A 27,722-nucleotide genomic window follows, 5' to 3' on the forward strand; every position below is an offset into this window, starting at 1 on the left:
CTCGACTGTACTTACAGTATTTGAAATAAATATACTTGTAATATAAGTGAACAATGGAACAATTTATTTTGTCAAGGCCATAGCTCAAAACATTTTGTCCATCACTGGAAAATAATTGTGAACTAAATCACTTGTTTAAAAAGGTGTATCTATATGTGAATTTCTGTAACTATTTATTAAATAGGTAATTGTGTGAACTTTTGTTTATTTCAAGGGAATCCCGATAAATATATTTGTATTGATATTATGGTAACAGCCACGACCCTCAATTTACGAAGATGTCTTATGCAGCAATTTTGAACACATTAGATGGTAAGTTCATGAAACAGAATGGAACATATTTCTGAGTAAACATGCATATGATTGTGCTGTTAAATACTTTTGAAATAAATATGTCTATGACATGCGTGGAGAAAAAGAAATACAATTAACAGATTGTATTGTCATCATTTTTTACTTTTTTCCATATTTAAAAAGAAGGCAAGAAGAGACAGAAACTGGAATCAAATCATAAATCTTCTGTGGCTATGTAACAATTTGTGCTGGATTCTTCTACTGTATGTGAATCAGACATTTCCACTCGCTCTTTTCCATCTCTCTTTCCATTTTTGAAATTCTATGATGACCCCACAGTAGAGACATATTTTAAAGCTACCATCATTTGAAAAATACAGGAGCTGTTTCTCTGCTTAATTTAGTTCACATATTCAGGGTTCTCCATGAAATCCTTTGTATAACAACAGAAAAAATCCTAATTTTTTGTTTGTTTGTTTGAATTGCATGTCTGAATTCGTGTTTTGGAAAACATCCCCTCTGCCCCAAAGTCTTGCAGCAAAACTGAAAATGTGCGCTGTATAGGTGTTACTGTAAGGAAGATGATTTGTATATTGACAATGTGTAAGCTAATATATATGAGGTACAAAGTGTTTGTACGACACATCTAATACTGACTTTGGTGGTATTTACAATTATCAATTTATAAACTTTAATTAATTTCTGCCATTTGTTCATGTGGCGTCTGTTCATTTAGATGCTCTGTCTTAAACTTCTGCTTCCAAACATTTTACTGGTGGTTCAGGCTTGGCTTCTGGTTCTTCCTTTTTTTCATTCTTTGGGCCCTGCTCTGGAGGTTGGCTTTTTGCATTTATTTCTTTGATGTTCTTGGTTTCAATTTCATCTTTCTTCTCCTTGTTTGAAAATATAGACTTTTTCTTGTATCTTGCAACAAATTGAAAAGCAAAGTTGATTAACAATAATTGCCATTTATATATCATACAGAAATTCTAGAAATTAAAGCCATCGTTATATCTTGAACTGTCCTTATCTGAAATACTGTATCAGCAATCAATGTTTCAGGATTATCTTTCTAAAAGCATCTTCAGCTGTTCCGACAGAAACAATATTTTGCCATAAACCACTTTGATTTGTTATTTTTAAATTGGGAGGTGGTAGAAAAAGTGTTTTAAATAGATAGAAAGTAGTTAGCTTTCAAGTTCATTTACAAATGCACTTGAACTAATGACTGCAGTAAAGACTGATCTGATGTGAAATAAAGAAACCCCATTCATGCTCTTCTGAAGTGCAGGCCCTGGAAAACAGTATGTCTAATTTAGTGGCAGATCCTGATTTCTGGAATGACCTGGAGTGACCTAAGGAAAATTGCGGAGATCAAGCCTGCAGATTCACAGATAGTTAAGGTAACTATTTATTTTGACCATTTACCTGATTTTAATGTACTTTAGAAATTATGCTTGTTACATATTTCTATAATAGTAATGAACTATTATATTTTGATTTTTTTTAATTGAGAAAAATATATGTGGGCATTTTGATAATATATGGATATAAAAGTAATAAATGGCTGTAGCAAATATCAAACTTTTTTTTTTAATTACTCATATTTTTAGGCTAAAAAATCAAGGTTCATAAGTGAGGATTCCCTATCTCTCAAGGTTACTAATAATGTCCTGATGCAAGATAGGGAGTTGAGCTATCTACTTATAGGGAGTGTTTGCTTTCACTGTGCCCTATTTCATTATGTGTTTATTAACTTTGTATTCCACCCTTCCTCCAGGAACTCAAGGATATACTGTACACAGTATATACATAGCACTCCTTCCTCCATTTTCTTTCCCCCTACAATAAAACCTGCTAGGTAGTTTGGACTGAGAAAGAATGACTGGCCCAGTGTTGCCCAGTGAGCTTCCATGGCAAAGTATGGATTTAAATTGGATCTCCCAGGACTTGGTCCAGCATCTTAACACTACACCATAGTGGCCCCAATTTTGTGACTATTTTTTAAAAATTTTGCAGTTAAGGCAGGTATTTCATCACCATGAGTCTCCAACGCACTGCTGTCCTTACAAGAAACTAAACTCTACTACTATCCTTGGAACAATTTATAGCTTAAGAAATTTAGGCAAGCAATCATATACTCATATACTCATATAATAATCATATATGATTATATGATTAATAACAACATAATAATCATATATTAGAAAGTATACTAGAGGACAGTGAAACTCCAGGTTGCTCAGTGCAAGAGACAGAGCAAATTTCCGCTGCAATTTTCATCATTTGCAAATGGTGCAAATAATGTCATTTGCGACATTTGCGTGGCACAAATTATGTCATTTGCATCATGTTATATCACCCGCATAACGATGTATTTATGCAAATGGTATCATCACGCAAATTATATAAATCCCTGCAATTTTTCAATTCAGTGGGGATTCCTGAATAAGGATACCCCTTTCCCTAATTAATTCATTAAAATGAGATTTTACTGTACATTCATTATAATATATACAGCTTTAAGGAATCCTAGGAGGCTGCATGATTAAATGTGATCTCAAGTCCATATAATGCTAACGAGCAGTTCACCTGTACAGTATTATGGATTTGCCCATCCGAAAAACAGGACTGATGTTTGGTCCTGTATTTGGGTCAGATCCAATGCAGACCAGTCATGGCCTTGAAGTGGCATCAAGGTCCTATCCCTACATTCCTTTATGACTGTTCAAGAAGGACTTTCAAAAAGTAAACCAAAACAATCAAGTAATTAAGAGCACTATCTGAGAATGCCCAAGTCCCATTACATACCAAAAGGTAGTGTTAACGTCTAAGTATTTGCTGCTAGTAAAATTCAAGAACATGCAAAGCAACAAGCATACTTACTTTTTGACATAGCAGACTGCTAAAACCACTGCAGCTGCAAAGAAGAAGAGGGCAAGCACCAGAAGCACAATAGGTATGGCTGGAAAGAAGAAAGAGGCAGCTTTGAAATCTTAGAGGCTGAACAATCTTTTTTTAATCTCTGGTGGCAGTATTCACCAATGGCTTCGGGAAGAAAATTCAAGGTGGCTCCCCCCAGTGTTCATAGCGTGGGACTCCAGGGCTGGAAGAATCAATACTGTTCTCCATAACTGGTTGGATGCCGTGATGGATTCCTTTGCAGGAGTTTAAGCCATTGGCCTCAGGCAGCTAGGCTTGTCCTACAATATATTTCTGCTCTGCTCTCTGGGTACGAGTGTACAAACAAGCAGAAACCAGCAATTAAGCATCATTTCTTATTGGATCTGGACTGGGATTAAGTCTAGTTCTTCTGGTTTAAGATTAGCTTCGTAGCCTAGTTTATTTATCAACAATTAATCACAGTCCAAATTTGGATTTAATAGTTGCATTGGACAACGTTGCCATGATTTAGTTGTGAATGTGCTTGCCATCTCCTCTCCCTCGTGGCATGGATGCACACCACTGTTCAGTCACTTGTCCTTTGCTTATCATACTGTCCAACTTCAATGTTTAATTGGAACGTTCCTGAGCATTGTTTTGAGCTTTCCCTTGGCTTTTTTTAACTGGAAAAAATACCGTGTTCAGGCATCCCAGCCCCAAACAAACCAGCAATAGGTGGCCTTTTTTCTATTTGAGAGAAAAAGCCCCTCGGTACATTTGTATCTAAACAATACTGTAGATGGCTACCTGCCAGTAATACTTTTCAAAAGTACCCATACATATTTGCAGGTAAGCCCATCTGCAGCTAAGATGACCCTCGAATTTTTAACCAAAATACCATGAAAAATGAGCCACCCGCGGATAAGCCAATCGTGAAAAATTAAACCAGAATCTGTTCTAGAAAACAGCACTTATTGAAAACAAATGAAGTTTTTCAGAATATATTGAAAAAACACAACAATTTCGGGGGTCAGCTTATCCATGGGTGGTGGATTTTTCATAGTATTTTGGTTAAAAATTCAACCATTGGCCTATCCGCAGATGAGCTTATCCGCGAGTATATATGGTAAATATGTCTGGCCAGTAGTTTTCTATAATTGTGGCTTTCTAGTTGTTTTCCACTAATGCAAAGAAAGAAGCATAGCAGGAGTGTATGCATGGTTATTGCTTTTGCAAATCTGGGTTCAATAGGCCAGAATCCATTGCTTGCCCCAATACGTTACCAAAAGGTTGTTACTGCACCTTTGTTGCTGTTTGTGCTTATTTTCGCCAAGTGGAGTTGAAGAAAGAGTTTTTAATTTTAATTTTTTTATTTTTTGCCTGCAATTTAAAGGGGCAGCAGGTACAATGACTAATTTTGTTACTACTCTGTAAAAGACTTTGAAACTATTTAGTCCAGAATCTTGGGTGAAAAAAAGACTGGCTTTTCTACAGCTTAGAAAGCTGCTCCTATTTTAGCCGGAACTACTTACTGTGGAAAATACTAATAACAAAATGTCTCTTTCCTGAAGACAATCTGGTGAGGCTACTATAAATGTAACCTGCTGAAGAAACTAAAGTGGTGGCATAGATTGTCCGACTTTCAGTGTCCAGAGGTATTCCTTTGAACATGCACAATACCAAAACAAACCTACCAGCTAACAAGTCCACATCCACACCTAGACAGGGCAGGCAAACAATTCCTCCTGTTTTCAGTCACCACTGCCCTCTTTTAGAAGCCAGTTTGGTATAGTGGTGAAGGCACCAGGCTAGAAACCGGAAGACCATGAATTCTAGTTCTGCCTTAGGGCTAGGTGACCTTGGGCCAGTCACTCTCTCTCAGCCCTAGAGAAGCAGGCAATGGCAAACCACTTCAGAAACACCTTGCCAAGAAAACTGCAGGGACTGGTCCAGGCAGTCACCAAGAGTCAACACACTGACTCGAAGGCACCCCCTTCCCCCTGAAAAAATGCCCTCAATTATGTCAGAATACTTTCTTGCCCTTTTCAGCATACTTTTGAGGTTTTTCAGGTGTACAAAGTCCCTGTGTGTCAGTCACTCATTTTCATTTTCCGCATGTATTCAGAGGCATTCTTAGAAATGAAACTGGTGCAGGAGGCTGACTAAGGGGTCACTTTCAGCATAACAGCTGCCGGTTTAGTATTAATAGCAAGTAGTAGTAGAAGTAGAAGTAGCAATAATAATACCGTATGGCCCAAATCTTGGGGAAAACAAAATCTTTCCCTTAGATTTCAGATCTCTCTTGTATAGAGTGTAACAGAATTACAGAGAATTTTCTAGTTGTTGAGTAGATGAGAAAAGCCGATTAATACTTTGTTATGGTGCTTTGGTATATTTAAAGCTCTTCATATGCATTGTCTGTTTATAATTCTTACCAAATACATATCTGGTAAGTCAGGTAGCTGGAGGGCAGGGAAGAGGAATGCTGAAGCTGAGGGAAATAAAAAACCTAGTGTGTTCAGACAAGATTTGGACTAGCAACTCTTCAGCCACTATGTTAGAGCAGCTCTCAATTGCCTTATTTGGACTGTAGAATTGCTGGGCTTGCAACATGTCAAAAGGAAAAGACTACACTTATTTTTATAGCGGTTTGATTCATCTTGCCACCTCAAAAGCCCACCTTTTGAGTTCCCCTCTAAGCCAGTAAACATTTTAAAGCTGAGATGTTGCTTTGTCCTCTCTCCATCATAAAACCATAGAACTCAAAGCCCTGAGTATGGCTGTTACCTCCAAAGGGGGCACCATCATTTTTAAAGGCAGTTCGTTTGTCAGTGAAAAGCAGATTTTCCTTCTTGGAAGTAGGTTTGCTTGTTAAAGTTTCTGTCACACATACAATACGATAGTTTTGGGGCTTCAGTGTTCGTAGTAATTGAGTTGTTTCAACCCCTGCTGTGGTGTCCTGAAATGAGGCTGTTGAAGTGGAATTCGTCTCAGTAGAACTGTCTGGTAACACAACTGTGCTTACTTCCGGGATGCATGAATTAATCCACGTATCTGAAAAGTGAGCAAAAAGCAATGGGGTGAGATTTGTTGATGCTATTTGACACACATTTTTTAAAAACAGAATGCAGGGGACAGAATTCTGGGAATTGAAGTCCACATATCTTCAAGCGGCCAAGGCTGAGAAACACTATTCTACATAATTAAAAGGAACGAGAGTAACAGAGCAATCCTATTAGGTTGCTCAGATAGTCTGATGTTGAAGCGTCTGTCAGAGGTAACTCTGCTGCATTTATCCCTGCAAGTTTAAGTTCAGGAAGAAGCTGCTGTCATAAATCTTCCTCCCTGTTTCACTGTTTGTTTCTAAATGGGAGAGAACTCATTTAGATCAGAATAGGGTAATCTACTTTAGTCTCTGCATCTGGGTATGGTAGAAACCAAAGGTTGGTTGACTTCAGTGGAGTTGCATTTCCCAAACAAGCCTTGAGCTCCACCTTTGTCACACTTAAGTTTGCAATTTTCGTTGCTGGACATTTCCAATGCTGGAAAGACCATCTCCTTTAGGAGTGTGTCATAGGACAATCCAATGTCACCCTGTAATTGAGTCACTGAGGGAAGAACACTAGGGTGCCATGGATGGTGTCCTAGCCACCGCAAGATTGTGTTCTAAATCAATATATTTCTACTTGTCATTTTTTCACTTTGTTGCTTTTCCTTCTAATACAGAATTCAGTGGGTCAGTGTTGACAGGATTAGTGCCATCTAGAAAACTGAGGGGGCTATCAGAAAAAGCAGGGGCATTCTCAGCAAGTCCAAAAAAGTCAAGATGTTGGCCACAATTGTATATTTGAAGCCTCCCACCCCCACACAATGCACAATAAAAGGAGCAGGGTTTCAATCACATGGTTGTAGCCACTATATTGATTTTTTTTCACTCTCTCTGTGGATACCCCTGACAAAATAATGCAATAAAATAGTGAATGTCCCTCCTTCCCCAAAGCGGCAAATAAAAACTGAGTATGCTTGCTCAAGATCATAGAAAGTCAAATGTCATTGGCTGGAATGTTTGCTTGGTACATTGTTTCCTTTCTTAAAATATGCAATTAACCAGACTATATAGGAAAATCCAGGTGTGGGGTTGGAGACCAAAGTGATTCTCTATGGAAATAAGAAAGTATTACATCTCCCAGTTTCTACCCTGTGTTCTTGATAACAAATGTATGTACAGGAGAATACAAGCATGCACATTAATTGCATCAACACAATTAACAGTGCATCTAGTTTGACCCTCTGACCAGGAAAAACAGTGATTCCAAAAGTCACCCATTATATTGGTAGAAAAATCTCCATTTAAATGGTCCAGTGGTGTGATGTGTCCTGCTATACTACTGTATGTATAAACCACACAGAAAAGGACTCTTGAGATTAAATAATTCTTATTTTAAAGATCAAATTTCAATATTTTATATAGCTTGAAAACTGTTATAATACCAGAATTGCCACCTCAATATTTACAGCGATGGAGGGAAATGACCTTTGCACCATTCTTGAGGTAAGTCCCTGGTGGGAAACGTGATGACACATTTTAATGAACTGAATAGGATGTTAATGCTAGCAATATTGTGATATTGCTATGAGCCTCTGTGGGAAAGCCAAAAGGATCACTGGGTTCTGACCAGCAGCATTTTATGATAAACATGCTTGTTACCATGAACAACCATGGCAAAAAACATGGTGGTTGTTTGCTTGTTATTAAAATAGACTCCTTAAAAGATTTATGTCTCCTTAAATGAGAAATTATAGTATCTGATTTAAAAATTAGTATTAGAATCATGTATAGGCTGCCCTTTTAAAATTGACAGACCAAAAGATTCAGTATGATAGGGCCTTCATGTTAGGCCACATGTACTGTTTTTTAATTTCACTGATGACCGTGATGTATACTTTAAGAATCCTGCATTCTCATTAGGATTTCAATTTCCTAATATTGAATCATTTTCTACATGTCTTTCTCTGTTAGAGTTCTTAGGAGAGTTGTGTTCAATGAGGCTGGGCAAATGTCACATGAATGAAACTATGCCCTACCTTCCAATTTCCTAGTGGTACACCTTTCATGTTTCAAGCACATGCCATCCGGTAAAACTCTTTAAGGTTTTTCTCTTTATTCAGAGTCAAATAGAAATATCTTTAAGGTTTTTAACCCTTCCTGAGATCTCAGAAAGTGCATTACCAGTTTACCCTAAATTGTCCAAGTGACCAAAGTTTATCTTCAGTGAGGTGCTGAAGGCCCCGTAATCATTTCTGATTAAAAGATGCAGCTTCTCCATCAATTCACCCCATTGAGATAAGTATGGGGAGTATTCCAGATGACAACATAGGAACTCCAGGTACCTTGCAAGTACTTTTGAGATTACAGTATTCTTCATTCTGGTCCATTTTAGATTATTTTAGAGGGCAAAACGTTCTGCAGTCTTCTTCTTTTTTAATGCTCTTTAATGGGTTTTATTTAATTCTCTGACTTAAAAGCCATCCTTCTACTCAAAGCAGTTAATGTTTAAAAAAACCATTAAATTAAAATTACTAGTGAAATTAATGATTAGCAAGCCTTGTGATAGAGATGCTGTATGTCTTTACGGATTTTGTATCTCTGAGAGAGTGTGGCCAAGTGCAGATCCCAAGAAAATGCATTCTATAAGTTGGGAGCAAAGCAGGAGAAGGAACTCTCCCACAAACAGGTCCTCTTCCCTGACCCAGGAGGAGAAGTCAACTTCAGAAGAACTTCTTGCCAGTAATAATGCTGATCCATCCCTAACCTTACTACAGTATAGCTTTTTAAACTGAACCTAGAAAACAGTATGTTTTTGGCACACCTTTAAATTTCATAATGCTCTTCCATGCTATATACTTTGACTAAGGGAAAAACAGGTAAACTTGTCAACAGTGGCATAGCTGACTGGCTAATAGTATAACTTGCAATTTGTGAGTTTCTCAGGCTCTCCAACAAGTTATTGTACAGTGAAGCTGTGTATGTTGGATTATCAAAAGATGGCCACAATCTTCTAGTAGCAGGGCACAAATATTATCACCTTAACACTTTCAGGAAGGATTCTGATGCAGATTATTATATAATCTATATCTCATCCCACTTACCTGAAGAATTGTGACAATAAACCCGAGCTTTCTTGTTCTGGGGTATTCTCCAGATGGGGATCCCAGTTTTATTCTGACCACATTTTTCATTTGGAATTATCCGAGAAATGACAGCATAGCCTTCTGCTACCCAGCCAAAACTACAATGAAAAGCATTTTTTCTGTTAGATACATGACCCTAGCAACAATGAAGTGTCATTGTTCCAAGTGTGCATATACAGTATAGACTAAACTCAGTATAGACTAAAGGATATTATTCTTCAGTTTTGTGATTCCCAACTTCCTTGTTCAGTCTTGAAGCTTATAATATCATGTCTGAAGGTCACTTTCTCAGCCTACTCTTCTTCTTTACTCAGAAAGAAAGCAAAGCACTCTGTACTTTTAGGGTACAATCCCCTGGCACTGGGAACTCCAACTGTAGAGTAGATGGGAATCTGACTGGATTCTTCCTTCTGTCTCTCCACCGGTCTCTGGGACTGGGGCTTTTCAAAGCCAAGATACCTTGACTCAGAAAGTCCCCAAAGGATTTTACTGGAACTTGAGCTGGGGGACCAGAAGAGAAGGTGCAGATTTGCAAACCAAGATCCCCCCTCAGGTTCATGTAGTCCTGAGTCTGTTGGGCTTTCGTATAGCTATAAAAACTCGGCTCTTTCAGCAAACCCTGGGGAAGTGATAGGCTCCCTGACTGTATATTCTGATTGTTAGAATTGTTCCTGAATTGGATATCCTCCCTGTGATGCAAGATTATTGTCTTGCCTTTTGCTATATAAATTATGATTTAATTTTAATTTAATTAATATCATTGATGACTATTTAATTATTTAACTTTCTTTTTGTCCCGACTCAGCCCAGTTTCATTTTGGGGTGTTGGCACAGGTCACTTCGCTCAAATGCCATGTGCGGCCCGCAGCTTGAATCAGTTTGCAAAGAGTAGAAAAGGTCCAAAAACTTTTAGATTAGGTGCAGTGAAATGCAACCCTCAATGACACAATGATACATCCTTTGGAAAACTGAGGAAAATTGTGAGAAGTCTGTGATAGGCATAGCCAGTTCCTGTTTCAAGGGGGCAAAAGTTACACATTATACTAGGCATACATTTAAGTGCACCTCAAGTGCTTATCTGAAGTCAGACTCATTCATGTGGAGTCCTTGGTGCTCTCTGAGCCTTGTTGTTTTCTTGCGGACATTTCATTGCCAGACTAGGCAACATCTTCAGTGCAACTTCACACTGAAGATGTTGCCTAGTCTGGCAATGCGCACTGAAGATGTTGCCTAGTCTGACAATGAAACATCTTCAAGAGAACAACAAGGCTCAGAGAGCACCAAGGACTCCACAGTTCAACCCTGAGCTACAAATATTCACTTCGATTGAGACGCATTCATATTTATACACAAACAACATACTTAACGGTTTTAAATCTATGCATATGATTCTATGGGGAAAAAAAGAGAGGAAATTTAATTTGGGAATAAATAACCAACTTTTTCTGCTATAAGAATAGGAGAGGCTATTTAATTTTTAATTGCATGCTTCTAATCTTGATTTATTTCTGAGTGATAATGACATTTTATAAAAATGACATGAACAAAAAGATAATCTGTATGTACATTAACATAAAATACTTAAAAGTACATGTTGGAAAGGTTTTCTGTACCTGCAGGTTTCAAAGCCATGCTTCCGAGCAGTTTCAATCTTGGATTTTTGTGCTAGCGTTAATCCCAGCTTCTTGCAAACTGATTTTGCTTCAGCAAAATCAAAATTATTTTTTTTGTTATCTGCAACAAGAGTTACGCCAGCAATTCTGCAGTTTGACATGTTAATATCTGCAAATGAGCAGAAATACATCAAAGTGATTATTTATGGATATTAGTTATTTACTGATTTGCATTGCAGAGTGAGTACCATTACTCAGTCTTAATTCACTACTATTGAAGTGAGTGACAAAGCTCCTCTGGTATTACAGATGGTGGTCCTGCATACACCCAAGATTCTTTAGCTGTGAGATTCCACTTATGGGAGCCAATTGGTATAATGCTTACAACAGCCTCCTTTAACTGGTAGAGAGATTGTGGTCCAGTGCACCCAGTAGGCACCCAGAGGGAGAAGGTGGGTTTGAATCTCAGACAAGGACAGGGAAGAGCTGTTTTCAAGCATCAGATCAATTTCCTAGAGGACTTGGTATGGTATCTATCTCTCTGCCAAAACTACCTCACACTATGGGATCTGGACAATGGGGCTGGGCAAAAACAATTCATTGGGGGTAAAACCATGTATCCAGGCTTGAGAAGTCCTTGACAGTGCCTCTTTCTGGGATTTATAAAGTAGACTGATGAATGTTTTGAAGATTCCTTTTGAATGCCAAAGATTGATGAAAGATCAAATCCTGCAATTCCATTGGAATGATTTAAAGGTTAAGACAGTGAACAGCAAAAAGAAGGAGTATGAAGTTAGACTATTTGATCAGGGATAAACTATTTGTTTGATGTTTCTGGTAACTCCTAATGGACTTTTTGCTGAACCAGGATTGAAAAGATGATGATTTGTGGATTGCGTATAGATAAAAGTTAGGTTATGGGAAGAAGAGGTTTTTTATTTGTAATTTTAAAAGATGGTGAAAAGTTACTATTGTAGCTTATGCTTGGTATGATGAAGGTTGGAAGCCTTTTCTTTATTACTGTCTTTGTTTCTTTTTCTTTTCTGTTTTTTCCTTTTTTCTTTTCTCTACACCTTCTGAACTTTACTTTTACTTTTCTTTTTCCTTCTAGTTTAGTTGGTATTAGTTTTTACTATGTTCATTGAAAACTTCAATTAAAAAAACTTATTTAAAAGAAGGTTTTTAAAAAAACATATTTTCTAAAAAAAGAGGTGGAGTGGGTAATTGGAGGCCCAGGCAGCCTGATGCATTAGAAAGAAGAAGGTAGACAAGAGAAAGAGTGCTAGAAGGAGAGAGAAAAGGGGGTTTCCAGAAGGAAAAGAATTGGTGGCTTTGTTTGCTTTGAGCCACATACATGTTTCCCCCAACAAATTATCCTTAAGGGAATGTTGCCTTCAGAGAAGAAAGCCCTTGACCAGTTTTGTGTTAGATCTTAGTCTAGTCTATGCAGTCTAACTTCGATAAGCTTAGCACTCTTCTTAATTTCTGTCCTTTCCAAATTAATCCTTCCTTCCCTCCAGTAACACTTAACTATTTGTACTGCAAGTCTGTTGCCACTACCTCATGATGCCTTTCTAATATGATCACTCAACAGTGACATCTGCCAGTGCAGATGACTGCCTGTTATCACAGAAACAAAATATAACTTTTCCCACAAAGTTTGTTTCATGACCAAATTAAATTTGTTGACAGTAGTGAAATAATGAGTTTTGACTTTCTAATATTTAAATATCTTAACACAAAGGCATTCACAACAAAATGAACGAAACAAAACAAAAAACAAAGAACTCCCCTCAAAATACCACCACTAAATATATGCCAAAGAAAAAGATCAAAAGATTTGATGATTGTGACAACTGCTGAATGTAGCAAGAAGCAGCATTTTAGTGCAAGAAACACTTGGCCCTTTTAAAAAGTCAGTTTCTAAGGCTTTTTTACAAAAGCAAAAAACAAACAAATGAACAAAAAGACCCTGTTCTCACCCTTAGCTGTTCTGTATATATTTCTCGTCTCGGTATAGGATGGAACTGTATCACCTAGCAGAACACACATCCTAAATAGCCGGGGTACTTGTTTTGGTAATATGAAATGCTACTATTTTCTACTTGAAGTGCTCAGAACAGAAAGCCATTTTATTTATTTATTTATTTAATAAATTTATTCGCCGCCCATCTCTCCCCAACGGGGGGACTCTGGGCGGCTTACAATAAAACAAGATTAAAATATAAAACCATTACAATTAAAAATACAATAAAAATATAAAGCTAAAGCATTTGTCAAGCCAAAGCATTTCATAATGCTTTGGCTTGACACCCTACCCATGCCTCCTATCCCATCCATGCCTCCTAACTGACCACAATACTCCAGCCACATGACAAAATTAGCTCTATCCCATGACAATATAGGCCATGTCCATGTCTTAAACTGACATATCATGGTTAGAAAGGAGACACTGTACCAACCAGCAAAGTGTATGTGAATGTGTAGAAGTAATTAAATAAATAAAATTCCTTCTGCACTTTGCAACTACGCTTTGCTAATTGGCACAGTATCTCCTTTCTAACCATGATACGCCAATCTGAGAAACAGAAATGGCTAGTGTTCTTCACAATCTGATCAGATTGAGGATCATTTGCTAGAACTCTGGCCACAACACATCTCTTAGACTTGAAGGTACCATAACCTGATTCGATGTTTCTTGCTGTAAATAAATAAATAAATAAAAGACCAACATTGCTACTCCTGGAAATAATTTGTGCTCCCTCCTCTGATTTTGTTTGCTCTAGAGTAATTTTTAAATTTTGGGAATAGTTTCAAACTTTTAAATTATAAATCGCCCATCATAAAAATATTTTATAGAGAATAAGGTTTCTATAGAATAAGTCATTTTGCTTACTCCTACTCTGTGTTCCCTAATACTACCCCTTGAACCAATTTGTAAGCTGCAAATATTCCTTCTAAGGGCAATGAGATAGAATTGATTATCTTGTACCTTACAATATTGAAATTTTTGTTTAAAAGATATACTTCCTTGGTGCAAGACTCAGAATATTTTGAAAAACTGGCAGTTTATGAAAACATACCTGTCAGAAGAATTGTCCCTTGTATCATGAAGTTTGCTACCCAGATTGAGAAGAGAAAGGAGACAATTCCACAATGGAATGCCATTGTTGGTAACACCAGAGGGCTGAGAGATTCAGGCCAGATTGCTGCTCTTCCTGCAACGTTGGGAATACAGTGTGATGCTAAATCACCCCTTGAACACATCCAATGTGTTCTTTCCTCATGAGTTGCTTAACAGCCACTGACTATTTTACAAGCAGGGCTGAACTTGTTGCTCAGCTCAAAAGCCATTCACTGACCAAGGTCACTATCTGAAAACACATGACACCTCCCCCCCACCCCAACCTGTCATGGGCAGTCTGGAAAACACAATGAGTGCTGACTCAGAAAACATGCATCTGAGGAAGAGAGATAACACAGTGTAATACTCTTGTTCTTATAAACAGTGGGAAGATTTCCCAGTGTACCTCAGGTGCTCATTCTGCAATAGTTCCTGTTTAGTCAGTTGCAGTTTGCTCATCCTTCATCCGACTCATGCAGCTGTTCACAAGAAAAAGACGTAACATGGGCTGGCTACTGCTGAACATAGACACTGAATCATGAGTTCTAAATTACTTTCTAAAATGGATGTTGGGTTGAAAGATGAAATGAATGTAATGACTTCATGGAATGTCTGTTCCCATATGTACCTTCTTGGGCCTTAAGATGCCCCAGCAAAATGAGGCAAAAGGGCTGCTACTCCAGGAAAGGTTTTTCCAAGTGTGGAATGCCATCTCCAGAAAGGCTTGCCTGATACCTACCTTATAATCTTTTGAGTGTGAGTTTTTGTTTAAATAGTGCATTTCGTTTTTGCTGTTACTTTTATTCTGGATGTATTCTGTGCTATTGCATTTTTATCTCTTTTTGTATGCAGTTTACAAAACTGGCTGTTAGGAGATCTCCAAATTCTTCATGGAAAGGTGCAGGTACAGACATCCTAGAGCCAAACTCAAGTCCTAGGACTGTGGTTCTTAAAACTGTTGGACCGAATTATCCCCTTTTCAGTCTTAAATAATGTCATTACCACCACCACCCACACACACCCAAAGCAGATTGTTGCTTTACACAGCATCTCAGCAGCAGCAGTCCCAAACTGGACCCTCGACTTATAAACAAGCAATTAGAATTTGTTTCCTTTACCCCCAGGATATGCCCAAATTACCCCTTTGGGGGTAACTACCCCCAGTTTTTAGAACCACTGTCCTAGGGCCTCCATGAAGATGTTCATGTAGTTGTCATGGCAAGAATATGGAAGTGGTTTTCTACTGCCTGATGCTGGAAGTCTTTTTGACTTTCCAGCCTAGCCTGCTGGTGGTCTTCCATCCCACTACTAACCAGGAAGAACTCTGCTTACCTTCTTCTGGATCAGCCAAGGTCAACTAAGTTTACCATCTACTGAGACAGAAAATGTAAGTAAGAAATAAGAAACTTTAAAACAGGTGTGAAAATTGTAATTCTCTAGATGATACTTAGTGGCGATTTCCATCACCACAGCCTGCAAGGCCAACGAGGAAGGATACTGACAGTGGTATGGGTGGGGAAATGTCAGCATACTCTAAACCAGTCTTTCTCAATCTTTTGACCCTGGAGGAGCCCTTGGGGAACCCCTGCACATTCAGGCTCAAATATAGGCCAGACATTACAAAATTATTATATTCATTTCATGGGTAGGCCTGTATTATAGGCATTAACAATGTTTTTAAACTAAAAATAAAGAACGAAACTTACCTCTTTAATGTGAAGTTACCCGAACTTGAAATAATGTTTTAAATAAATTGTGATCTCCCAGGGGACCCTTAGTGACCTCTTGCAGAACCCCAGGGTGCCAGGGAACCCTGGTTGAGAAACTCTGTTCTAAACCAACATCCCGAGTGAACGCCAGAAGTGTATGCTACAGTTCTTGCTGTTTCCCACCACAGAAGATGGTCTTCAGATTTTTAAAAAAAATTTGCAGAAAGGACTGTCAATTGTGTAAATGTAAGAAACACAAAAACATATGCTTAGTGATACACTTAGTGAAGATACACTTGTAGGACCACAAGACAGAGCTTTCTTGGTGGCTCCTCCCAGACTTTAGAAGTCCCCAAACAAGAGAGGCCACCAGGTTCTTGCCCCCAGGAACCCAGCTTAATTTTTACTTAGGCTGAGCTTTTAATTTCCCTAGTGCCATCTGTTTTAACATCCTATTTGTTATTAATAAACTTTTATATTTTAAACCATATTTCAATTAATTAAAGTTTCTGTCATTTTTGGGTAGACAGGCGCATTCAATGAACTGTGGTTAAAAAATCCATTTTATGTGCCTGTGGCCAGAAAGTCTGTTCTCCACACTACACTCCTTAGCCACATTCAAAATAGGGCAATTCTATCAACTTTGATTATCATTATTTGACACCACCTTGTAGCTTAGGACTGGGGAAACTATGCCTCCAGGGGATACTAAACTACAAATCCCAGCATCTCACCATTCTAGCTGGGGCTACTGGGAGTTGTAACTGAACAACACTTAATCACAGATTTCTAATCTTTCATGTAGCCAAATATGATTAGTAAAAGGTTTTTTTTTTTAATATAATAGGGATTGAGAGTGGTGTTCGCTCAATTTTCTGACCTCTGTTCCAAAATTGTCTTAGGTTCTCTGCATCCTGTGGGTGGAGGCACCACTTGCTTTGCCTCAGACAGCAAAATGTTCTCAGCCAGCCCTGTCTAGAAATTATACAAAATGCCCTTAAAGCACAAAGGAAGTCTTAAAACGAATAATCATTGTTTTTTGCTTCCTTGTTGGTTTATCGGCAAGACTCCCATCTATGAAGACAGAACAATTATGAACTTCAGTGTTTTATTCTGTACTAATAAAAGCAAAATCTGGCAGAATAAAAATCTTAGTATTGTTCATACTAAAATTTATTCTCTTGATGAATTGCTATTATATGCACACAAACAAATGTATAAATCACATTTGAGTAACACAGAAGATTCTGAAACAATATTTTTATTTCCAAATCTCAAGTATGTGATGCTATACAGTACAATACTAGCACACCTGTGCAAAATCTTACAAGATTTAAACAAAAGATAGTGACTCTTGAATTCCTCTTATTTAAAAACATCAGTGCTGTACACAAGAAACAATTGTGTCTTGTTAAAGCCAAATAAATAAATATTGCACTTCAGGAAAAAAATCCAACCAACCAGACCTTGAAGCAGCACCTATTTTTGGTGCAAAGGGAGTAAGATGATCTACCCTTAGGAGGTGTATAAATCCTATGAATTTGAAAATATACAAATGTCTATGTTCTGTAACTGTAATGAAACAAAGGCTCTAGTTTTTGAAAATATTCTTGAGAAAAGATGGTTATTGATTTGTATCTCAATCTGCCAATAACCATTAGTGAGCCATTATTACACCTTATAATTATAGGTGACTTCAAATCATATTAATGAAAAAGTAATGGTTTGGATATAGCTGAAGAAAAACTGTTTATCTCAGTACTTTGCTTTGTAAAGACAGTCATTCACCTTACATATAATATTCCACTCTCTAGGATGAATTAATTGTTCAACATTGCTTCGAGTTTTTAATTAGGCCATTAATTCCTAATTTCTTCATTGAATATAAGAGTAAGTATGCTAAACATTTTGTGTATGAAGCATTTCAAGACTTTTTTTCTTACACTGGAATGAAAACTGAATTGTAACTTTCTTATTAGCGAAGTTACTTAATTGAGTAATACAGCAGTTGATCTAATTCCTTAGCCTCTTTCATTCCCCCTTCCAGTTTGACAGCAAATTATACACATTCTCACTAGCCTTACTGAACATGCTTGATACCACTATTTTATTTACCCATAGCATTTAGGGATTGCTCCAATGCCTTGTATCATGAAGTTTGCTACCCAGATTGAGAAGAGAAAGGAGATAATTCCACAGTGGAATGCCATTGTTGGTAACACCAAAATATATACAAAGTTGTGTTGAGCATCAGTGGTAGCCACTTCACTTATTAACCTCTAGGTACTCAAAACTACTTAACATAAAACATGCAAATTATCCCTGGGAAAAGCTTCTATTTCAAACAATTTCACATCTATTTCCTCCTTATTACATTGAAAGACAGCTGACAGCTGATCTGGGGCAAAATTTCACCATAGGCTCTGCCTCTGTGTACTTCTCAAGGTGCAGAACAGAATGGGAGATTTTTCTCCCAGATATGATCTGTACTTTGTGATGTGCTTCAGCCTGAAGGAATATTCTGATGATATTGGGGGTAACAGGGCCAAACATTTGCTGCCCGTTTTTTCAAATTTGGAAAATTTGATGGTACAAAATAAATACTTTAGGCCTTATAGAGGTTTGACATACCCATTTAGCAGCTTTGGGGGCAAAACAAGCCCCCCCACCCCTGCTGCTAGAACTTGCCTGTTTTCTTCATTCTGGATTGGTGGCACCATCTGGGGGATTCTGGGGATTGCAAGCTGCATACTAGCCTTGGACCACAGGTCACTCACCCTGAGGTAGAACAGAACTTCACTCACATATACACTTCAAGGAAAAGTTCATATCTTGTGTGTGTTTGTCAGTCCCTTTCAAACACCAAAGAATGCCAAATAAATTTGCGAGAAGGGCTAATGCAGTGTGATCTCAGCATACATCACGCATTTGCCAAGTAATAACTATGAATAGTAAAAATATATTCTGGGGCTGTCTGCATTCTGGTAGCTGAAATGAACCAGAAAGGAATGCCTGAACTGCAGCCTTTCTTTCACCCTGATCTTAAGCAGTTCTATTTGGAAGCAAGTCCTGCTATCCGGTTGACTTTTATTTATGTGAGCTTATGCTTGCAGTTTGTTATCTCCTAACTTGAATTGTGTCAGGAAATCTATTTATACCTTCAGGAACAAAACCCCTCTATTCTGATTCCAAGGAGGACAAGGACCACACAGCATCTCCTGCCAACTTACTAAGAAGCTTTCTTTCATTCCAAACATTTAGATTTAATTGTATATTTTAATGTTTGCTACAGAATGTGAAAGAGTTCTGCTGTTAAGGTGCTAACAGCATTTTCACATATAATCGTGATTTTTAAAAAATCAGAAACAAACCTCAGCCTGATGTGTATATAACAATAAGCCATAATAGGAGGGTTCATTGATCATACTAAGCCAGAGCCAAATCAAATCATGGCTTAGTTTTTTGTGGGAAAAAGACCTTGGACAAACAGGTTCATCAGAATAAAGAGAATGAAGATAATACAAATTTTCACATGCTTTCTGACAAACACTATCTCTTAAGCTACTTTAGTTTGGGTTTAAGATCTTAGCTGCTACTCTGTTGTTCTGAAGGAACAAAAATAGGGGAAGGAAATCTTAAGTCCTTTATTCAATTGATTAGTACTTTGTAAGGATGCCCCAATTTGTCATTTCAAGCTCACACATACTTGCCTGGCTCACCCTCACCCTTCCTGTGAAATACAGTTCTTCACGGTTGCTCTACTTATAAGGCAATTGTTCTACCCACTGTGATACATGCAGCACATTGACTGGGCTCACAAATGCTCTAAGAAAAAATTGGTTTGCTTTCATCTTAGCATATTGTGCAAATCTAGCTACTGTGATTAGAAGACCACTTTTGGGCAGCAGTGTGCAAATCCAGCTGACTATGGTTTATTCAATAAAGTATAATAAAATAAATATGGCTTAGTATGATCTGTGAACCTAACCATTACTACAATACTATCTCATCTTACTGGAACATGGTAGAACTTTATATATGTAGTTCTTGTAAAGTTTCACCTTAAAAAAAACGTAATTAACAAAAACACATGCCTCCAGCCTGCATTCCACCTCTTTTTGTGGTGAAGGTAGCAAGGGACTTGTCTCATAAGTATGGAATCTGTAACCAACATATCAGTATTTTGCAGTTTTACCATTAGCTCATCTCTGTAATTGTGAAGTCAAATGCAGTTCTCTAGGATGTTATTGAACAGTGCCAAACTGAAATTTATACGAAGAATTAATGCTGACATTTATATAGCACGAAGGCTGTTGTGACATTCTTTAGGAGTGGAATTTATATTCCACTGATGAACTTCTCTATCCCTTCTCTATCTTTGTATTTCCCATATAATTATTCTGATACTGAGGCACATCAATCAAATAACAATTACCATAACAGAGAAAACAGATTTATTGGCTGGTGTATCTGGTTAATTAAAAACCACAATGCATTCACAAAACTGGTGACATAAAAGAAACGAAGCAGTGGGTTACTGACTACATTTAACCACCACGTACTCTGACAGTACTCTGCTTTGTTCATTTCAAGTTTCAAAATGGGTGCTTCCTGGTGTCTTGTCATTGGCTTTTCCCCCCAGGCATGATTTTGTTACTCTGTGCACTGGTCATGTTGTAGTCCTGAATTCCCCCAAGAATACTGATGGGCAGCAGAACAGGCAGGTTTCACTTGGGGTGCATCTGATCCCTCCGTATAGGAGAAGAAGTAATTGTATAAACTGGAGGTCCCCAGCACTACAGCAAAAATTATAATAATGGCTGCTACAATCCAGAGCACGTTCCAGTGTTTATGCAGTTTGGGATACAGTATCTGTACGTAATGGATAACAACTTCAAGTTTGCTGTAAAATTGAAAAAAAAGAAGAGTAAATAAAAAAATTAAAAAAAAATTTTTTGGGAAACATTCTGAATCATAGGTTTCTACTATCTGCAATGCTACTATCTACTTTAAGACTCAGATCTAGCAATATACATGATTTATTCAGTCCTGTGCTGAATATGAAAGCTGGGGTGGCCCCCATTATGGCAGCCTTTATTCTTGTTTATCCATTTGGATTCTCTTGTTTTTTCAAATCTAAGAATGTATATAGTACAAAAGTCTCTTTTTGAAGAAAAGTTTACCATCCCAGAATGGAGTGGACTGGAGTGGCGAAGTGTGGCGAGCTCGGTTGGGCCTTGACAGGACAGCAAGCCCTAGAGGATTGTACTGGCAGCACGGCAGCAGACCGGGCCGGCGGCACTGTGGGCAGTGCGGCAGCAGACCAGGCCAGCAGTGCAGCAGCAGACCGGGCCAGCAGCACGGCAGCAGGCCAGGCCAGCAGCAAACTGGGCTGGCGGCGCAGCAGCAGATTAGGCCAGCGCCATGGCGGCAGACTAGGCTGGCAGTGCGGCAGACTCTGGAGGACCTCAGCCATGCCGGGAGCCTTGGTGGAGCGACCTGGGGTAGTGTCGGTTTGTGGGCCTGGGGCTCTCTGGGACCATCTTTTGACCCCTTTTTAGCCAGCGACGCGAACCCTGTGACACGGGCCTTGGCGAGCTGCGGTGAGACAGAGGGATTTCGGGCTGCAACAGAGAAATTTGGCAGCACAATGAACCAGTGGTGTGGTGGATTGGTGGACTGGCCTAGGAGGACGAGGCTACTGACACTACAGGCCTGGGGGATGGACTTGGCCCTCAAGAAAGTGGACTGGCTGTTGGCCTTGGTGTGGCAGACCTTGCTGGTGAGGAGTGGGGAGTGTAGGAATAAGAACTTGCCCATCCCGCCCAATGGCCCCTGAGATGGCAGGAAGCTGCGAGGGCCCCTCCAGAGTGAATGAGACCCTTCCCCAGGGTGAGAGATGAGGGGGTGAGTCTAGGAGTATGTGATTATGAAAAAGAGCACTCAGCCCCTGAGTGAGAGACAGGGGGTGGGTGAGGAGTGAATGAGTGCCCCCCTGTTGAGCAGTGATAGAGTTCAGGGGGGAGCATAGCGAATGGGGGGGTTGATGGTTAGGCTCTGACAGCGCCGAGAGCGGAAGGTAGGAGGGCCTACCATTGCCCTGTGGGTGATTGACTGTGAGTAAGGATGTATGAATGGAAGGAAGGAGCCTTACTTAGAGCCAGAGACTCCCGAGGTCCAGGAGTGGGAGCTAATGGATTAGGAGTCACTGGGGGCTGTAGGGCAGGGCACATTATTGAGGTGGTGACAGGTAGGGGATGCTATGGCGGGAGCCGGAAGGCAGGCCATCTTCGGGGAAGACGCCCCTGGTTGTTACCGGTGGCGTGTTCCGGCCCTCTGTGCTCAGACCCAGGCCCTGGTCAGCCAATCCATAGGGGCCCTGGTTCCCGGATGTTGCTTTTTAATGCCAGGTCAGTTAATAACAAGGCCCCCCTCATATGTGACTTGATCACTGAGGAGGGGGCAGACCTGGCATGTATTACCGAGACCCGGCTGGGCCCCGAAGGGGGGTGCCCCTTTTGGAAATGTGCCCGGCTGGGTTTACGGTATGGCACCAGCCGAGATCTCAGGGCAGGGGAGGTGGGGTGGCTGTTGTCATCCCAGAGTCTCTTGTGGCCTTCAGGGGCGCTGCTCCGCAAGTGGCCAGTTGTGAGACCCTGTTTTTCAAGTTGGGTTCCTGAGAACAGGGAGTGTTGTTACTGTACCAGCCTCCCTGCTGCGTGGCAACCTCCCTGCCTGAGCTGCTCAAGGCTGTCTGGGGGCTGGCGGTGGAGTTCCCCAGGCTCATGGTTCTGGGGGACTTCAACCTGACATCCCTGGGGTGTGCCTCGGAGGCGGCTCGGGAGTTCATGGCTACCATGGCAGCCATGGGCCTGTCCCAGGTAATTCAGAACCTAACTTGAGACAGTGGCCTCACCCCGGACTTGGTTTTCTTGTCGGAGCAGTGGCAATGTGATCTGAGGGGAGAGTTATAGCTGTCCTCTTTGTCATGGTCAGATCACGCCCTGGTGGCCCTGAGATTCTCTTATGCCACCCCCCTCCACAGAGAGGCAGGACCCATTCGATTGGTCCGCCCCCAGCGACTGATGGACCCGGTAGGGTTTCAGAAGGAACTGGGGGTTATACCCGATGATCTGCTGCACGGTCCAGCAGAGGCCCTAGCTGTGGCCTGGAATAGGGAGGCGGCTGGGGCCTTGGACAGGATTGCACCTGTGCAACCTCTCTTGTCCCATCGAACCCGGCACTTCCTGTAGCTTACAGAGGAGTTGAGGGTTCTGAAGAGGATTAAGAGACGCCTAGAGTGCTGCTGGAGGAAGACAAAGACTGAATTCGACCAAACACAGGTTAGAGCCACTATTAAGGCCTACCTTCTGGCGATAAAAGCAGTGAAGCGTCAATACTTCTCCACTCTTGTTGCATCCGCAGAATGCTGCCTGACGGCCCTGTTTAAAATCACTCAATCCCTTTTGGGGAAGGTGGGTTCGGTGACCCACCTACAGGGCCATGCAGAGGAATTTGCTGAGCATCTGCAGGACAAAATCGCTTGGATCCGCTCCAAGTTAGACTTCAGGCATGAGGCTTGGTCTGGAGAGATACCAGGGGAACGGGCTTACCCAGTTACCTGGAAGCAGTTTGATCCTGTGGGACCTGAAGAATTGGACAGGATCCTCTAGACAGTAAATGCCACCACGTGTCATCTAGACCCATGCCTCTCCTGGCTGGTAAAAGCAGCCCGGGAGGTGACATGTGGTTGGGTCGATGCGAAGGTTAATACATCCTTGGGAGAGGGGGTGTTCCTGGCTACCTTTAAAGACGTATTGGCACACACCCTCCTCAAGAAGCCATCGCTGGACCCTACTGTTCTGGACAATTTTCCTCCAGTCTCCCACCTTCCCTTTTTGGGGAAGGTGGTTGAGAAAGTGGTGGCTTTGCAGCTCCAGAGGATCCTGGAGGAAACGGATTATCTAGACCCTTTTCAGTCAGGTTTTAGGCCCAGATATGGGACAGAAACGGCATTGGTCGCACTTATGGATGATCTCTGGAGGGAGTGGGATGGTGGCAGTGCATCCATCCTTGCTCTCCTTGATCTCTCAGCGGCTTTGGTCGATGGTATCCTTTTGGGGCAGCTCAGGGAGTTGGGGGTGGGCGGTGTGGTCTTGAGCTGGTTCACCTCCTTCCTCCAGGGCCGGTCCCAGTCAGTGGTGATAGGGAGCGAGAGATCCGACCCTCGGCCCCTTCTTTGTGGGGTGCCGCAGGGTTCGGTACTCTCTCCACTCCTTTTCAACATCTACATGAAACCGCTGGGTGAGAGCATCCATCACCACGGGGTGAGGTATCATCAATACGCTGATGATACTCAATTGTACATCTCCATCCTGGGTGATGCTGTGACTGCCCTCTTGTAGAGTCTGGGGGCTGTAGGGGTCTGGATGGGGAACAACAGGCTTCAACTGAACCTTGGTAAGACGGAGTGGCTGTAGGTTAATGGTTCTTCCGTATCTGGGACATTATCATCTCTGGTTCTGGATGGGGTTGCACTGCACCAGACAGACCTGGTGCGTAACTTGGGTGTCCTCCTGGACTCACGGCTCCTGCTTGAAGAGCAGGTGGCAGCCATGGCCAGGAGGGCCTTTGCGCAGCTACGTGCTGTGCACCAGTTACGCCCTTTCCTGGATCGGAAGGCCCTTCGAACAGTCACTCATACCCTTGTTATCTCTCATATAGACTACTGCAATGCACTCTACATGGGGCTACCCTTGAAAAATATCTGGAGGCTTCAGCTGGTCCAGAATGCAGCCGTGCAAGCTGTTTTTGGTGCCCCTAGAAGGGCACATGTAACACCGTTGCTGTGCAAGCTGCATTGGGTACCAGTTTGCTTCTGGGTCCAATTCAAGGTGTCGGTTATCACCTTTAAAGCCCTACATGGCATGGGGCCAGGTTGCCTGAGGGACTGCCTCTTCCCCATTACATCAGCCCGTCCCACCCGATTGTGCAGAGAAGGCATGCTGCAGACCCTGTCTCTAAGACAACTTCATTTGGCAGGGTCCAGGAAGTGGGCCTTCTCTGCAGTGGCACCCGCCCTGTGGAACATGCTGCCCCCGGTGGTGAGATTGGCCCCATCGCTCCTGGCCTTTCGGAGGAGTCTGAAGACCTGGTTCTGCTGCCTTGCTCGGGGCGGAAAGGGGAATAGATCTACGTGGGGATGGCTGCTATAGACCACTCCTCCCACACTTGGACTGTTTTAGATTCTTTTGCCACTTGGACTTCTTTATTTTTTACTCATATTATTTATTACTGTACTTTTATATTCTATATTTTATTCATTGTATGATTATTGTTTTAATTGATTACTGTAAACCGCCCAGAGTCCCCCGAAGGGAGGAGATGGGCGGGGACAAATTGGATGGATAAATAAATAAATATTAATAGCATTAGAAAGAAGAAGAAAGTAACAATTTGTACAGCAAATATAGAATCAGCACTACAGTAAAAAGTTGTTGTTGTTATTATTATTATTATTACAATTTTAAGGCCACCCAAGTTCTCAACGACTCTGGTCAATTTATAATTAAAAAGGAAAAAACCCTCAACATACATACATACATATAAAACACAGCCAACCAGAAGGCTAACAATATCACAAAAACCATAGGGATCTACAATTATCTGATCCCAAGGCCTGGGAGAACGACCAAGTTTTTAATAGTTTTCAAAAAGTCATTAAAGTGGGAGCAAAATGGATATCTGAGGGGATGTTATTCCAGAGCGCAGGCACTGCCACTGAGAAGGCATATTTCCTGGATCTCGCAAGATGACATAATTTAATTGAGAGGACCTGAAGTGTGCCAAATCTGCCTGACTTCACCAGATGGATGGAAACATTTGGAGACAAGTGGTCCGTCAAGTAGCCAAGCCCTATGGCAGCCAGTGCAAGCTTGCAAAGAAGTGGGGATACGGGAGCATACCTTGACACATCCATCACTGCCCACACTATCAGATTCTGGACCAGCTGTATCTTCCTAAGTGGTTCTCAAGGGCACCCCATTTAAAGCACATTACAGGATTCCAGTGAGATGACCAAGGGACGAGTGACTGACTGAAGGGCCTCACAGTCTAGGAACAGGGGCAACTGGTGCACAAGCAGAGCTGTGAGTCCAAGAAAAACCCTGGATTGTGCACAAGTCTCACATGGGGAAGTGCAACCCCACTGATGACTCAAGTTGGAATACTGGAAGTTGGAAGACTAAAGTTGCAATCCCATCAAAGACTAAAGTTAGAAAAGGGAGGTTGGAGACTTGATGGAAATTAACCAGGATGGTTGGGTCCAGCAGTAGCTTATTAAGGAGAGAGCGCACTATAGCCACCTTCCAGATGAGGAAACCACCCCCAACTCTGAGTGGATCTGAGCAACTTTATCTGCCAGATAATGAGAATATTCCTCACAGCACTTCTGCAGATGGTCGTGTGACTCATCCCTCTCCAGCAGGGATGGGTCACCTTAAGCAGCTGTCCAGCTGAGTACTGGCAGACGCAATAATGGCAGAATAATAGTTTTGTTTTGTTGCCCTTATCACCATGATGTAAGCTCTAATATGGGTTCTTACTCATGTTTGGTTGAATCCATTCTCTGTCTTTCCCAATGGCACTCTAGGCCTTTCTTATTGTGCTTCATCTCCTGGAGCACCTCAGAAAAACAAGGTGCACCCCAGGTTAAAGCTAGAAGAGAATCACATTATGTTCTATAAAATAATCCAATGTTTTCATTCAATTTGATTTCCTAATCATACTGGTTTACTTCTTACAGTAAGAAGGCTAGAAGTACAGCTCTGATTTACTCACTATTGCATGCGCATATAATTTTTCAAGGTCTTTTAATTCTAAATTTGGAGTCCTTGGTGCTCTCTGAGCCTTGTTGTTTTCTTGCAGACGTTTCATTGCCAGACTAGGCAACATCTTCAGTGTGAAGAGGGAGTGGGCCTTGCTCTCTGTTTATATACCATGGTTTGTCCAGACTAATTCTAAATTAGCCTGTAATTAAAAGGCAAGACTACAAAAGCTAGAATGACCTGTTCTCCTTGTTTTTGACCTATGTAACATATATAGCATAAGTTAAGTTCAAAGGCATTAAATCTCATCAAGTGTGGAACATCCTTTCTCTCTATACCTTTATAACCACTTTTTCTACTGATTTATACTGAACAAATGGAATGCCAGCCTGAAACCATTTAAAAAGGATTCTGACAACACAGGGATTAACTTCATATACATACACCCCTTCTCACAATGATTATATGAACTGAAAATTTTCTCAGAATTTTTTTAATAGTGTTTGACCCAGAATCATGCATCTCCTTCAGAAATGCCCCTTGTACCAATTCTTTTTTAAAGCATCCTGGGATTTAAAAAACAGATTAATGATCTGGCAAAAGGAATTAGCCTGCTTCTGTCACACAGAATTATTTCTGTGTAAGTTTCTGCAACATTTATGCCAAGCCTCCTGTTTTACAAATGCAAAAGCGGGCTGGCATGTTTTGTTTTTGTTTTGCACTTTAAAGGAAAGGTGACATAAAGGAAACTATCTACTTCGATAATGATCAGGATCTGCTCAATTGTTGGACATTCCATGTAGGAATAGCTATGTAATCAGGAAAAAATAATAGTCTCTTTTACCTTATGAATATAGCAATGTTCTTACCTCTGTGGCTTGCTAATCTTATCATCGGTTTCCATGGCCAAAAATCCCTTGGGCTTTTCATGCATTTTCTCTTCTTTCTCTTCTTTCAGCTCTTCACTTTCCTTGGTTTTCTTTAGGCCTTCTTGATAGCTGTAAATATAGATCGATAAGATCGGAGCTGAGTGAATCTCTCTGAATTAATGGCTTGACTGATTGGGGAGGGGCAGTTCATA

The 27,722-nt window shown here is 40.6% G+C and overlaps 2 protein-coding genes across 5 annotated transcripts in view; both read right to left on the reverse strand.

Moving 5' to 3' along the window:
• Positions 1-412: 412 nt before the first annotated feature.
• On the reverse strand, positions 413-14,334 carry LYVE1 (lymphatic vessel endothelial hyaluronan receptor 1). Its single transcript, XM_063289463.1, has 6 exons — positions 14,066-14,334; positions 10,983-11,151; positions 9,328-9,467; positions 5,965-6,231; positions 3,181-3,259; positions 413-1,218 (listed from the first exon to the last, which is right to left on the reverse strand). The coding sequence occupies exons 1-6, from the start codon at positions 14,247-14,249 to the stop codon at positions 1,041-1,043; spliced, it is 1,017 nt and encodes a 338-aa protein (XP_063145533.1). The 5' UTR covers positions 14,250-14,334; the 3' UTR covers positions 413-1,040.
• Positions 14,335-17,060: 2,726 nt separating this feature from the next.
• IRAG1 (inositol 1,4,5-triphosphate receptor associated 1) overlaps positions 17,061-27,722 on the reverse strand; it is an 88,194-nt gene continuing 77,532 nt past the window's right edge. For all 4 annotated transcript variants that reach the window (XM_063289464.1, XM_063289466.1, XM_063289465.1 and 1 more), the window contains 2 exons: positions 27,511-27,639; positions 17,061-20,718 (listed from right to left, as the gene is read on the reverse strand). In XM_063289464.1, the coding sequence (XP_063145534.1) occupies positions 20,469-20,718; positions 27,511-27,639 (379 nt within the window). In that variant the 3' untranslated portion in view covers positions 17,061-20,468. The remainder of the gene's footprint in view (positions 20,719-27,510; positions 27,640-27,722) is intronic.

Source organism: Candoia aspera, chromosome 1 (genome assembly GCF_035149785.1).
Source record: "Candoia aspera isolate rCanAsp1 chromosome 1, rCanAsp1.hap2, whole genome shotgun sequence".
Lineage (NCBI taxonomy): Eukaryota > Metazoa > Chordata > Lepidosauria > Squamata > Boidae > Candoia > Candoia aspera.

Bases quoted from the DNA above. Each gene is read 5' to 3' on its own strand.
- LYVE1 (XM_063289463.1), bottom strand. From the start codon at position 14,249: ATGTGTTCAAGGGGTGATTTAGCATCACACTGTATTCCCAACGTTGCA. The intron at 6,232-9,327 runs GTAAGTGGGATG...CTCACTTTTCAG, and splicing joins TTATTGTCACAATTCTTCAG to ATACGTGGATTAATTCATGC. The intron at 3,260-5,964 runs GTAACAGCCATA...TCTTCTTTCCAG, and splicing joins TGATGGTGCCCCCTTTGGAG to CCATACCTATTGTGCTTCTG.